The 14,379-nt window shown below is 47.1% G+C and overlaps 1 protein-coding gene across 2 annotated transcripts in view; it reads left to right on the plus strand.

The window, feature by feature from the left end:
- The window catches only part of RALY (RALY heterogeneous nuclear ribonucleoprotein), a 62,204-nt gene extending 48,715 nt beyond the window's left edge, over nt 1-13,489 (plus strand). Inside the window, exons 3-10 of one of the 2 annotated variants that reach the window (XM_008067620.2) lie at nt 1,219-1,483; nt 2,629-2,701; nt 2,832-2,876; nt 4,885-5,051; nt 5,717-5,830; nt 6,014-6,192; nt 7,437-7,488; nt 11,628-11,705. In XM_008067620.2, coding sequence (XP_008065811.1) covers nt 1,228-1,483; nt 2,629-2,701; nt 2,832-2,876; nt 4,885-5,051; nt 5,717-5,830; nt 6,014-6,192; nt 7,437-7,481 — 879 coding nt within the window. In that variant the 5' untranslated portion in view covers nt 1,219-1,227 and the 3' untranslated portion in view covers nt 7,482-7,488; nt 11,628-11,705. Of the gene's footprint in view, nt 1-1,210; nt 1,484-2,628; nt 2,702-2,831; nt 2,877-4,884; nt 5,052-5,716; nt 5,831-6,013; nt 6,193-7,436; nt 7,489-11,627; nt 11,809-13,261 lie in introns of those variants that run through there. The other variant, XR_002482510.1, reaches the window with a different exon arrangement.
- Nucleotides 13,490-14,379: the final 890 nt, after the last annotated feature.

Here is a 14,379-nt window from a genome sequence, read left to right on the forward strand (position 1 = left end):
TAGTGAGAGTTTTTATATATGCTGTTTGGGATCTTTGGCGCCTTCAGAAGTGGTCCTAGGGTGGGAGGGTTCCTAAAGGGAGTTCCTTCAGCCCAGGCCAATGAGGAGACAGGCCAGGAGCTGCAGATTCCAAGGCTTCAATGTAGACCTCTCCTGAAACCGAGCTTCCTGTCCCCTTTCCCTGTGGAGCCTGTGCCCACCTGCAACCTGTCCAGGGAAGGAGTAAGAAAAATATGTACAATCTTTGGGATAAAAGACATTGCCAGAGTACAGAGAGCAAAGAGTAGGTGCAGTCTTGGTTCTAAGCCAAACAGCAAAATTTGATTAAAAATGGGTAACTCTAAAAAATCAATTAAAAACAATTTTCCAATAAATATGCTGACTTATTATAGTATTGAAATTGGCTTTAGCTCTGGGAAACAGAGTGATAAAGTTGAAAGAAACAGGCTTTAGGGGTGAACTGACCTGGGTTGGAATGTCCATTACTTGTAAGTTAATGAACTTGTCAATCAGTTTCCAGTAAATATGAGTAATAGAAATAACATTCACTTATGGAGTCTTAGGATTATTTAATATTGTATATCACCCTTAGCCCACAGTGAGTTCCCAGTGTGGTTTACCCAGGGTAGCAAACTTTTTGCAAAATAACTGGTACCAATACAAACAAACAGATATGTGCCTGGATCAGTCTGAGCAATTTTCATCATATGGTATTGTTCTAGAGCAAACATTAATTGAAATTACCATTACCATGTGACCACTTTGCCATGCTTCTACATTGAAGGAACAGAATAAGAGCTATGGAAGACCTTCAGATTTGGATCCTGAATAGAATAACATTCGGGATCAGCATTAAAGTAGACTCAAAAGAATGAGTCAAGCAGATCGGAGTTCACATCTCAGCCCTACCATTCACTAACATTGTGACCTCTCTGAATGTGAGCTTTCTCCCTCGTAAAATGTTGCGGTTCTGTACACCATATGAATACCAAATGAGGGAATATGCATAAAGTACCCGGTCGGCATGAAGTCAGCAGCCAGTAAGTGGCAACCCTTGTTAATATAACAAGAAAACAAGATGCAGAAACAAGGAGGCTGGATGCTGTAGAAGTAAAGTGCATAGGAAGGCAAGAGAATCCATTTAGCCAGGATATGGGCTATGGGCAGCCCTTGAGCCTAGCTTGGAAACCCAGTTTCACAGAGCCTCTTTCTCTTCAGGTGGCCACCATGTCCTTGAAGATCCAGACAAGCAACATAACCAACAAGAATGACCCCAAGTCCATCAACTCTCGGGTCTTCATCGGAAACCTCAACACAGCTTTGGTGAAGAAGTCAGATGTGGAGACAATCTTCTCCAAGTATGGCCGTGTGGCTGGCTGTTCTGTGCACATGGGCTATGCCTTTGTCCAGTATGCCAGTGAGCGCCATGCCAGGGCAGCTGTGCTGGGAGAGAATGGGCGAGTGCTGGCCGGGCAGACCCTGGGTAAGCCTCTCCACAGCATTCTAGTATTCTCCATAGTAGCTCTCTAGTTTCCCTCTTAGTCCCCTTCTCCATTTCTTCCACCACTGTCACTGCTCTGAGATATAAATAAAATAAGCTGTATTTGAGTTTTAAATTAAGTAATTACGAAGTTAATATCTGTAGGGGAGAAATTGAGAAGCCCCTGGAAAACACTCTGTCCTGATCGTGCTTTCTCAGTTCTTAATGACAGACTTTACGGTTCCAGTTAAAATTAAGATTCCCCAGAGAAAGGGAACAGAGTAGACTAGCACAGGCTGTTACATTGGGCTATAGATGACTTAGATTAGAACTCTTTCTGAGAGCTTGGAGGAGGGGCTGGGAGCACAAGGACAAAGCACATACCCTTGGCTTAAGTGTCATGTACATGCGATATGACACTTGCTAGTGGTCTACCTCAGTGTTCAAGTATGTGCACGTATTTTTGTGTATATGTGTATGTTTGAGAAGTAATATCTATATATTCTTGAATAAAATTACATGGATGTGACTGAATATGTAGAGCTATGTGGACACATACCTTTGTATGTATAGGTGTAGTATGTATGAGAGAGAATTTACTTGAGTGTGTAAGCAGATATGCATTCATTTACCAAATATTTATTGAGACCCTATCATGTACTAAGTACCATTCTAGGCATAAAGATGTTTGGTAGAATGTTTTTGTGAATATGTATTAGCTCATTTGCATATGGGCAGTTGTGGATATGATGTTGGGAGCCAGACTGTGTGTATTTTAGAGTACATATGTTATCCGTACTTTCTTACCTGGATATGTGAATGTGTATGTGAGGGTGGGTCTGTGTATGTGTTCTCATGTACCTAACGCATATGTTTATATGAGTGTACTTGCGAATGCAGACATGTATGCTGTACATGGTGTGTGTATGTGAGCAATATGTTTGTGAGCATGCATGGGTGTGTCTGAGTGTATGAGTCTGATGTTTGAACACTAAGTATATGAAGACCTTTGTTGGCAGCATCGGTGAGTAAAGTCCATGTATACATCATGTAAGCACATAAATTGCTCCATGTGTGCATGAGGTTGATGTGTGTGGACACACTGCTGTCATGCCAGCATTCCAACTCTGTCTCCTCCCTCCACACAGACATCAACATGGCTGGAGAGCCCAAGCCCAACAGACCCAAGGGGCTAAAGAGAGCAGCATCTGCCATATACAGGTGGGGCACTCTTGTTAGTGTGATAGTGTGCTGAACCTAGAACTTGTGGAAGTACTTGGAGATGAGGGCCTGTGGAGAGCGGGCTGAGTGGCCGTCCCTAAGCTCTGGCCTCTTCCCTTTGTTTCCCCAGTGGCTACATCTTTGACTATGATTACTACCAGGACTTCCATGACAGGTGAGCAGGGGAGGGACGTGCCCAGGCATGAAGCAGCCACACTGGAAAGGTCCTAAGAGATTGTTGGTACAGACCACTCATTCTCTAAATGGGAACCAGAGCCCAGAGGTATGGCCAGGCATTACCCAGTCAATGGCAGAACTGAGACTGGAGTCATTCTGCAGGTGCCCAGGCCAGAGCTTTTTACCACCATACCACACTGTCTGACATTCTGACTGTTCCTTCTCCTTCTAGTCCTGAAGTGAGACTGTATAGCCAAGGGCTGATGAATGTCGCTAATTGGAATATACAACAGGGTTCAGTGCCAGTTGTGGGGAGTTTGAGCCCTCATACTTCTTTTCAGTCTCCATCATTATGTGAGGTGTCCAAGCAGCTAGAAGGAACTCCAGAACTCAGTCTGAGCCTCTTGGTCTTATATTTAAGAGTCAAGGGGCCAGCAGCCATTTGGAGGTCTAATTAGTCCCTTGTGGGCTGTGACCTGCTCGCCATTCCCAGGCCTACCCAGACTCTAGCCCCGTCTGTGGGCTCCCACTCCAATGGCACTAGCGACATTCTTGAATGGAAGTCATGGTGAGGACTGACTCAAACCCTCTGCCCTGCTTCTCTTCCTCCCTCCAGCTCAACCCACCTCAGGGAGCCCAGGAAGAACAGAACATCTCTGAGTCTTAGTTTTTCCACTTGTGAATGGTTTCAGGAAACTGTGTGGTACATAGTGGAAAGTACCTTAGCCTAGAAGTCAGAAGATTTAGGTGCTCATCTCAGCTCTGCCACTGAATGGATTATATGACTTTGGACAAATCCCTGTCCCAGTTTGTGAAATGGTTTTGCACCAAGTCATGTCTCAGGATTCCTCCAGCTCTGAGATTCTTTGGTTCAGTGATTCTGACCAAGGCCAGAGCTGTCCTCTCCCCTTGGGGCAAGAAAAGCAGGTCTGGGACTGGATTCATTTCCAAAGAATTTGCATCTCCAGCCATCACCACTTCTAGGTCAGGGACTCTCTGAACAAAGGAGTATCAAGGAATGGGACATTGACTTGCCCAGTGATGGCAGGTTTCTTGGCTGTCATCAGGAAAGTTGTCCCAGTGAGTATCCCCTGAGGCTGCAGTTCCCTGCAGAAAGTGGTAGCAACAGATATGGTGGGAGAGACCTTTTCCCAGCCTACTGAGTTTCTGCCTGTCAGCAGGAAAAGGAGCCCTCCTGGAGAGGGCTAGATGATGGCTTTGGGTTGGGGATGGCACACAGCTTGGGAGCCCTGATGTCTGATACCCAACCTTTATATCATACTGGACCTCTGGCCTTCATCTCTGAGGTGGAACAAGAAAGGAGGCCCAGAGTGAGGAAGCGGCTTAGAGTTCAGCCTCATGTCTTTGAGGTCATAGGCTCCTGAACTGAAGGTCTCTGTACCCTGACCTTTCCCTGTCACACCTTCTTAAGTGTGTTTTTAACCAAACTCTTTCATGCTTTACCCTCACAGCAAACTTGGGTACACACTGAATTTGAGTAGCCATTCCCATTAGGCAAGTAGGGAAAGTGAAGCTCAAGCAGGCTTAGGGACTGGGCCCTACTCTCACACCTCTCTATTCCTAGCTGGGAATTTGTGCTGCTTTGAGTTTTGCAGACTTTAACCAGAGGTTGAGGTGGCAGTTTACTGAGCAGAAGCCAAGTCACATAATAGAGCAGGCCTAGGTGTCAGAGTGACCAAGGAAGTCTCCTTTGTTGAACTGGTCTCACTTTGCTCCTCTTTTGAATGGAGCATCACCACTACCACCTGCTGCTTCCCCTGCTCTTACCTGTCCTGGATAATAAAACAGGTGGATGTAGTGAGGATCCCAGCAGCCATTAGAGTACAGAAAGCCCTTCCTCTTCAATCCAGGGCTTGTTGGGAGCAGGCTGAGGTGTGGGCCAGGCCTCCCAACCCCTCACCAGCCACACACATGCGGGCTAGAGCCACATTGCCCCCTCATGGCTATGGCCCATGCCACAACCTCTGGCTCATTTTCCCTCACAGGCTCTTCGACTACCGGGGCTGCCTGTCACCTGTGCCAGTGCCCAGGGCAGTCCCTGTGAAGCGACCCCGGGTCACAGTCCCTTTGGTCCGACGTGTCAAGACTACCATACCCGTCAAGCTCTTTGCCCGCTCCACAGCCATCACTACCAGCTCAGCCAAGATCAAGTGTGAGTGTTGCGTCTTCCTAGATAATTTGTATTTTATCATTAGCAAAATAATGAATCACATTTTTTTACATTGGAAAATAGATAAAGGAACAAAATTCCCAGTTTGGCAGCTCTAACACAACCCAACAAGTGAGGATTTTCATGCATTTCTAAGGGTAAAAGGCTGTCATCTGAGAAGGAGGGTTATGGATTAGGCAGAGTTCAATACTATGACATGGTGCCCAGTGAGATAACGTCACCTTTCCTCTAGTAAGAACAAGGATAGGTCTACATATGTCCATCTACTCTACATTCACTCTGGTGTATACACATTGCAGTCAAGCACCCAGGAAATCTGATACCAAAAGACCCACATTTATACACCTTAAAAGACTAGCCCCATCCTGGAACACAAAGACACATATCTTGCTCAGAGGCACACAATGTGCATCTTGTTCATCCTTAGTCCCTTTCAAGATTGAGTGGTCTCAGGAAAAGACAGCCAGGTTCAGAAGGATGGACTGATCATTGTAGGGGTGACCTCCAGGAAGTCTTGGGAAGAGGCCTTTTCTCTGGAAGGAACCAAAAAAGCATTGCCTTCCTAGTTGACAGAATGGGGCTGGGGTTTTGTGTTAGTGTCAAGCTTCCAGCCCCTAGGTGACACCCCTTTCCCCCTCCACCCCCAGTAAAGAGCAGTGAGCTGCAAGCCATCAAGACAGAACTGACACAGATCAAGTCTAACATCGACGCCCTGCTAGGCCGCTTGGAGCAGATTGCTGAGGAGCAAAAGGCCAATCCAGGTCAGCCTCTGAGGATCCTCACCCAGTTCTATGACCAGGGCACAGGGCAGAGCATGGTAAGGCAGTACATGGGGGGGATGAGCTGGGGTGGCCCACCTGGACCCACCGCGCTGAAGCCAGCTTCCATTAAGGCGCTGCCCCAAGCTGTTTTATTCTCCCCTCCTCTGCTCCTTCCCCCTCAAGATGGCAAGAAGAAAGGCGGCGACAGCAGCAGCAGTGGTGGTGGCAGTAGTAGCAGCAACAGCCAACCACAAGCTCCCCAAGAAGACAAGGTTGCCAAGGCAAGCATGCCACTGGGAGAAGCACAGACCCGCGACAACGGTGATGAGGTGGGGCTGCTGACACATAGTGAGGAAGAACTGGTGAGGGCCTGGACAGAGGCACAGCTGGGCTGGGCTTTGCACTCCTGGTATCAGAAGGGCAACAGAAGGGGAACCTCTGAGCTGGTCGGCCCCCATGTGAGATCCCACCTCCCTCTTTCCCAGGGGTTCTAGTCCTGTGGGAAAGAGGGAAGAACAAGCAGGGGGCAAGTGTCTTCATCAGACACCATCAGCAGTCCCATTGAGGACTGGGGCAGACCTTTTCCAAGCTTAGACCCCATTGTGGCCTCCACTGTCCACATGGATTGAAGAAGGGGAAAATCAAGCACGAGGGGCACATACTGTCTACAGAGTTCAGAGAACAGGACTGGGGTTGCCTGAGGAAGCCACTGGGAGATGGGTGTCACTTCCATGTGAGGATTCTCTAAAAGGCTGTCTGGTAAAGGAGGGAGCACCCTGCCTATTATTGGAATGACTCAGGCTGAGACTGGAAGCCATTTGACAGGGAGCTTAATGAGTAGGAAGTTGACAGACTCTGAGTCTGTGAGATAGCTGTCATATACTTGCTACTCATTTACTTAATGAACACTTACTGAGCACCAGACCCTGTAGTCCATACTTTCTAATTTCATTTAACCTTAACAGCCCTGTACTATGCAAAGTATTGCTGTTCCCACATTTTACCCTGTGAGGAAACTGAGACTCGGAGGGTCAAGTAGCTTGCCCAGGGCCTCAAAGCTAATTATTTGAGACAGGATTGAAACCCAGATTTCTTCATCGAGTTCCCCTTTTCATCACTGCTGGGTTCAGCATAAGGAGAGATGGGCTCATGGCATGACAATCAAGAGGTTCTTTCTCACACCCATCTCATCTCATTCTTTGAGCCTAGCCTGATAATTCATCTATTCTCTCAGATATAGTAGTCCTATAAAGTCCCTAAGGAAGACTGAATTGCCACAAAAATGAGGTCATCAATCTATAAGGCTTTCAGCCTGCTCTAATCTAAGTTCCTTCTGTACACAGAAAGATGCCCCTCACCATCCCCAGAACTCCCTTAACTGACCCCCCACCTCTTTTCTCTGGGGACCTCAGACCACCCTCGTCAAGTTTCCAAGCCAGCCTTTTTGGCTGGTCCCATAGTCAGTCCCCTTGGCTATCCCTGCCCCTTTCCAACTGTGTCCTCTAGATGTACCCTTGCCCCTGTGGTCTTTCTGGACAAATGGCCCACGGCAGGACTCAGAGCTCACAGTGAATGATATGATCTCTTTTTACCTCCTTCCTATCAGGAGCACTGCCAGGACACAGACGTGGAGGACGGGGCCTTGCAGTAAGCAGCAGGTACAGGGGTCCTGAGCAGTGAAGTAGAGATCTTGCCTTTCCTCTGGGTTGGGAAGGAAGTGTCAAGAGGCACACCTGACAATGTATCACTGTGCCTAACAATGAAACCTCCTCTTTGTCTAGCCATTGTGCCACACCCTTTTGTGTCAGAGGCTTGGCAGGCTAAGTAAGGGAATGGGTACCAGGGTGGGCTAGTCAGGCCTACTCAGCACACTCTAAGCCATGTCACCTGTCCTCACCCCTGAGGAGCTCCTAGTCTGTTAAAGGAAGATACAAACCATTGCCACCTAGTGTAAGCAGGATGACAGTAGAAGGATGCCCAAGTGGTAGGAGAGATGATGTGCAATGCAGCCTACTTATGATTGAAGGAGAAGCATTCCACGTCAAGGAACAGTCTTAGCAGAGGCACAGAGCAGGTATGTGGTGAGGCCAAGAGCCTGCTATGGCTGCAGTTCCAGCTGTGCGTAGTCAGGAGAGGATTTTGCCCATCATCAGTGTAGGGGCTTGCACTTGATCCTTTCGTGGGGAGGAAATGTCCTGTGTGTCAGGAGCTGCACCTGCTTTATTTGTTTTCATCTACAAACCCACAAATTTATGAATGAACCAATATAACAGATGTGAAAACTGAGGCACTAACGGGTGCAGGGAAATACCACATCTCACAAGATCTCAAGGAGTCATTGGTAGAGCCTAGATTTGAACCCAGTGGTGTGTGGCCTCAAAGGCCACTCTCTGGCCACTGTTTACTACCCTACTCTGCCCTACCCTAAAGGAAAGGCAGACCATATTTAGCTATGGCTATCTCTAACCTATTCCCTTGGAGCCATGTTCAGAGTAAGACAGGATTGGGTGGAGGAAAGTCTCAAACATCAGTGTTCCCAGGGAAGTGTCTTGATAAATGACACATTCATGCTGTAAAATGCCCCACCAGCAAGGGCTTCCAGGACAGTTAGGCTTAGAAAATTTTACATATGTAGTCTTTTCCTCTTCAGACTTCATGGTTTTTACTGGGAGGCTGAGTTTTACATTGTTAAGCTAGTTAACAGTTACAGGGGCTCTGGTGAGAAATGGAGGTTCAGGAAAGGAATGAGACTTGCCCAAGATTTACACGGCCAGAAAAGTGTGAGGCCAGAGACAGGGTGCAGGCAGCATATCTCTATAGACATTTCCAGTCTTTCTTCTTTCCTACCCCTACTATCAAGAGCACCAGGATCTCTTCTTCTCAGCCTTAGTTTCTTCGTGTCTCTCTCTCCGCCCCCTCCCCACTCCCTCCCTCTCTCTCAACTGATGGGAACAATGGTCACCAGCAGAAGGGCATTGCTGTCCCAGGCCTCAAGCCAGGCACCCACCCCTGGATGCCATACCCCAGAGGAGAGCTGGCAGCAAGCACCTCCTCGCCTCACGCATCCCAGCCAGTATCACATCCTCTGCAGGTGGAGTTACCAGCCGACCCCTTCCCCATGCACCCTCCCTGTCTGCACTGCCTAGGCCAGAGGGCAGAGCACAGGGGTTTCCCCACAATCTGCCCTTTCCCCAGGACACTCCCAGGCTTGGAGTTTTCCTATAGGTTTGGAGGGGATGCCACAGGGAGGGAACGCTGACAATAGAGATTAGATCCCAACCTGCTCTGAGATGGGATGATTTGTTTTCTCTCCAAGGAATCTTGGCCTTTTGCTCACCAGAAAGTGGATCTGCTGTACCCTTCTGTCCTCACCTTCACTCCTCCCTGCCAGAGAACATTGTCTAGAGTGCCTATTACTGATCTATCTGGACCTAGTCTCCTCAGCTAAAGTGGTAATAAAAATGGCCAGTAGGGCTTTTGAGGAGGGTCAGATATGCTGGCCTATGAGCATCTTAATGGCTAAAGGGCAAACAGTTTTGACCCACATGGTTACCTAGTAGTAGATTGAGGCCTCATCTCTCTCTTTTGGTCTTTTCCAGCTCTTACAATGATTCTCGAATCCACCACTTTCTCCATCCTGACTTAGGACACTGTGGTTTTTTTCACTCAGACTTTGTCCTCTCACCAGCCTCCCAGTCTCCAGCTTCTCCCCTGTACTATTTCCCAACAGCCACCACTCACCACAGTGTTCTTTTCAAAACATATCCTTTCCCTGCATAAATACCAACTGAGCCTTCATCACTGGGACAAAATCCCACCTCCTGAATGTGCGATACAAGATGCTGTTTACTCTGGTGTGTCCTGTCTCTTGTCACCACCTCTCTCTCCTTCCCCTCACACAAAACCTACACCTCTGCTTTACAGCCCATCCAAGTTTTTCACACTCAAGGCAGTTTTTGGTAGCAAGGAATAGAGCCACACTGCAGTGACATCCAGTAGTAGGAAGTTTGCATCTGGATACATGTGGCCAGTCTGCCCTGTCTTGGGCTACCTGTCTAGACATTTGTTCTGTTTTGTAACAACTGGCCAGATTCCTTCAAACTTGTGCTTCTTCACAGCTTACACGTGGTCCATTGTGTCTTCCTACCTTCACGCCTTTTCCCGTTTCCTACCATGAATTGATCGATTTTTCCCATGTTCACTTTCTCAAGAGAGACCCAGCTGCCACCACAGATTTTTTTGAATCCCTCATAGGTTACAAGTACTCACTGTGGTCCAGTGAACTGGAAGATGCAAATGTGGCCACTTAGGCTGGTCTCATTGGTTTGGGGCTGTGGGAGGGTAGCTTTGTTCCAAGCCTGGAATGTACTTTCTCACCTGGGAAAGAGCCATTCATTATGAAGCTGCTGTTCTAGTATCACCAACTCTGAACAGTCTTCCAGATCAGCTGACTGTCCTTCAATAACTGCTTGTTCCCTCCTCTGAGCATCTTTCCCTAACCTAGGAAATCCAACCCTATCATCAGAAGAGGGTTTGAGTTTTCCCTCTATCTTCACATGTTCCTCAAAGTTTGCAGGCCTACTGGAATCCTTATTTAAAATTCCATTTCACACCAGTTCTCTAGCTTCTATCAAAGCGTCGCTGTGGGCTTTGGCTCTAGGTTTTGGTTGAGAGTAGAGGCTTAGGACAGTGCTTAGACTCCGCAGCAAAGTGTCTTGTCTCAATTCTCCATCACTGGGCAGCCCTTCTGCCTACCAGCACTCTGAAGCCCCGGTGTGGCTCTAGGCTTTAACATTTCTAAGCTCTGCAGGGGCCTTAAGGCCTGCCCTAAGGCAGCAAGAGCTCAAACCTGAGCCAAAGCCCCAATCCCCTGCTTGGCCATTGCTTCTTGATATGATTTGAGTGGTATTTCTGCGTTTGAGTGTTAACTACCCAGTGAGATTTTTATAAACCTCTACTGCCTAGTCCCCATAAGTGCCTGCCAAGGATCCTTGGCAGCAGTGGTAGGCAGTAGAGGTTTATAAAGAGCTTAATGGCAAAAACTGAGGCCTTCAGGCCAAGAGAATCCCATCAAAAGGCTTCAGTCTGGGGAGATGAAGAAGATGTGCAGAGAAAGGGGCTGGATCCACAGAGAGTACCCCAGCCCCTTGAAGAGTTCTTAGTGGAACACACTCCACCAATCCCCGAGCCCACATCTTTCCTCCTCACTGCCCGCCCACAAGCCAGAGCCAGTTCTAGGATTCATATACCCAGGCTGGTTACTGCTATTCTTGGGCCTTGATATCTGCATTCGTACAACATGGGGTACAGCTGCCTTGGACTGGAACTTCGGCAGAGTCCAAAGAAAATGGTTTGGAGCCTAGTGAACCACACACTGAGCACACAGCACTAGGTATTGTATCCCTGTGTCTCTATAGTCTAGTGCTATATGCAGGCCCTACCCAGAAGTGCTTTACTGAGGCACTCACTTTTCAGAGCGGGTAGACTAGGAGTGAGAAAAGCAAGGAAGACACTTCAAGGGCAGAAGGCTTCTGTCCTACCCACCTCTACCCACAAGGCCCTGCCTAATCCCCCTGGCACCAAGACATGTGCTGGACAGAGGGAGAATGAGAGTTCCATACTGGCACCCCAGAAAAGCACCTGGGAAAGCTCACAGTTGGGCCCTTGAGTAGGAGGTGGGCATCCAAAGCCCTGCATACACGTGCCCTTTCTCCCTGAGTCAGGGCAACAAAGACATCTCCCATTCTGCTGCTCAACAGTTGTCATTTTTCTTTCTAACCTTTGAAAACTCCAAAAGGAGATGGTGAAGAAATGTGATACCAGATTCTTCCCAAAGGATCGATCTTCTCTAGATGTTTTCAAGATTTGAAGCCTCATTTGTGATCCTCACAGCCATCCTGAAAGAATATAGCAGCCAGTGGGTATACTGGATTGTGAGCTAAGAGGCCTGGGCTTTCCCCTGAATTGCTGCCAACAAGGTTTGTGAAGCTGGCCAAGTCTCTGTCCTTGCTAGGTCTGTTTTCTTAGCTGTAAAAGGAGGGGTTGGTCTAGATTAGAGATAGTAAGTGGACCTTACTAACTGTCGTATAACAAACCACCCTGAAATTTAGTAGCTTTAATAAACAACACTTATTAGCTCTGTATTCTATGACTTGGCAGTTTGGGTTCACTTAGCTTGGCAGTTCTCCTTATGTCATCTGGGCTTTCATGTGGCTGAAGTGAACTGGCAGATCAGTTAGGCTGTTTGGTCTCAGATGGCCTCACCCACATGTTAAGTGGACAACAGGGGCAACAGGGGCACATGTTACCAGCATATAGCAGGCTGATCTGGGATTCTTCACTTCATAGCTGAGTTCCAAAAGCAGCAAGAGAAGACAGACCCCAAAATGCAAGTGTGCTGTGTCATGTTTGTAAGGTTCCATTGGCCATAGCAAGTCACCTCTAAGCCCAAATTCCTCTTAATGGGAGGAGCTTCAAAATACGGCCACAATCTGTTTTTAATCTACCTTGGGCCTCATTTCACTTGCCAACTCAGAACATTTAATAGTGGCTGCCTGGAGTGTTTGTTAAGGATTTGGAGCGATTACAGATTATTTGGAAATACACAATAGTTTGGGGGATGTCTCTTACGAGCAAGGAATTTGAATGTGAGTACATAAGTGTCAGATATTTGCCAGACCTGGCCAGGTTGGCCCATAAGATCATATCCTGTCCCATAAGGACATCATATGCAGTAGGCCTGTCTGATAAGACCAAAAATACAGAAGGCAGAGCAGGGCAAAAGATTCAGAGGCAGGCATCCTGGGTTGAATTCACTGGGGTTTTGGGCAAATCAAAATCTCCCCATCTAAAGCCAGATTTTTCATAATAAAGTTATTCCATAACAATAAGCCACTTCCCTGAACATCTGTGTTAAAGGCACATTTTTACATATATTTAATCTCCACAACCACCCATAGTGGATACAGTGAGGATTTTTAATTTACAGAAACTGAAGTCAGACCTGCTTCATTTCAGCAGAATAAGGTTTTCTGACTCATGAATTATGAAGTCCAAGGGTAGATCTTCAGACACAAGGGGACTTGGATTCAAAAGCTGCCACCACAAATCTGTTTAGTCTCAGGCAGGTCCTACATGGTGGTAGAACATGGCCATGGCACTTGTGAGGGTAGAGGGGGAGGAGAGAGGATCTACAAAGGAAAAGACCAGTTTTTTGGCTGGCAAAAAACTACAGGTGTTCATTGTGTGGTTATGCTAGCTTTATGGATGGGAGGTTTTAAAGCATGGCACCACGGAGAGGTGGTGTCTCCATCTTTTCACTTTTATCTTGACTGTGACTGATCAATAGAATATAGTGGTGGTGGTTCTATGCCAGTCTCCCAGTCTAGGACTTAAGAACTAGCAGCTTCCACTTGTCTCTTGGGACTCTAGCTTTTGGGACCCAACCACCATGCTGTGAAGCAGCTTAGGCCACATGGAGAGGCCACGTGTACATGTTCGGCTGTCAGCAGTATCAACTGTCAGGCATGAGTGAGGAAGCCTTCAAGATGACTCCAGCCCAGCCACCGTCTGACTGAGAACCGAGTAAGAACTGCCTCACTGTGTTCAAAGCCCAGCACCATGAGGAATAATAATAAAATGATTGTTTTCAGCCACTAAGTTTTGGAATGATTTGTTATATGTCAATAGATAACCAGAAAACAAACCAAGGCCAAAAAGGGTAAGTAGATTGCTCTACTTTAGGGGAATAGGTTAAGAGTATATAAACTGTTGAACCAAATTCCTACCCAAGCTATTTGTTGTGTGGCTTTAGGCAAGTAACTTAAACTCTGAGCCTCATCTTCCTCGTCACAAAAAAAAAGAGAAAATAAGTGAGAGGTGGTGACTCACACCTGTAATCCCAGCACTTCAGAAGGCTGGGATGGGAGGATCATGTGAGCCCAGGAGTTCCCAGCTAGGCAACATAGCCAGACTTTGTCTCTACAAAATTAACCAGGCATGGTGGCATGTGCCTATAGTCTCAGCTACCTAGGAGGCTGAAGAGGCAGGATCGCCTGGCTGTGGTAAGCTGTGATCATGCTACTACAATCCATCCTGGGAAAGAGTGAAACTTTGACTCAAAAAAATAGAAATTAAAAGAGCACATCCTACTATGACAACAAATGCAAGCAATGATGATAATTACCTAATCCAATCCAGATTCAGGAGACTTTTCTCTTAAAAAGTAACAGGCCATAATTTCCTCTCCATCTCTTTACTTATTCATATCTACTTTTTTCCAGAAAGTATTTCAGGCGTCTTACAAGGAGAAAATGAGTAAGATATTATAAAAATGAGGTAAAAGAAGATTAACAGCAAGAAGCCCTCTTTTTTTTGGTATTACACCTTTGAGTTACTGTAGTCAGGAGTAGTATGTTGTCTGGTCACTGAGGCCTGTGAGAGCCAGCCCAGCCGGCCCTCCACACTTGACTCGTGCCCTTCCACAAAGATGCAGTATCTAGGTTTTGTTTGGGCAAGTGTACGAGTTTGGCTCTTCTGGGTACACAGAA

The sequence above is a fragment of the Carlito syrichta genome, unplaced genomic scaffold (genome assembly GCF_000164805.1).
Source record: "Carlito syrichta isolate Samal-C Ts95f unplaced genomic scaffold, Tarsius_syrichta-2.0.1 Scaffold309724, whole genome shotgun sequence".
Taxonomy (NCBI): Eukaryota; Metazoa; Chordata; class Mammalia; order Primates; family Tarsiidae; genus Carlito; species Carlito syrichta.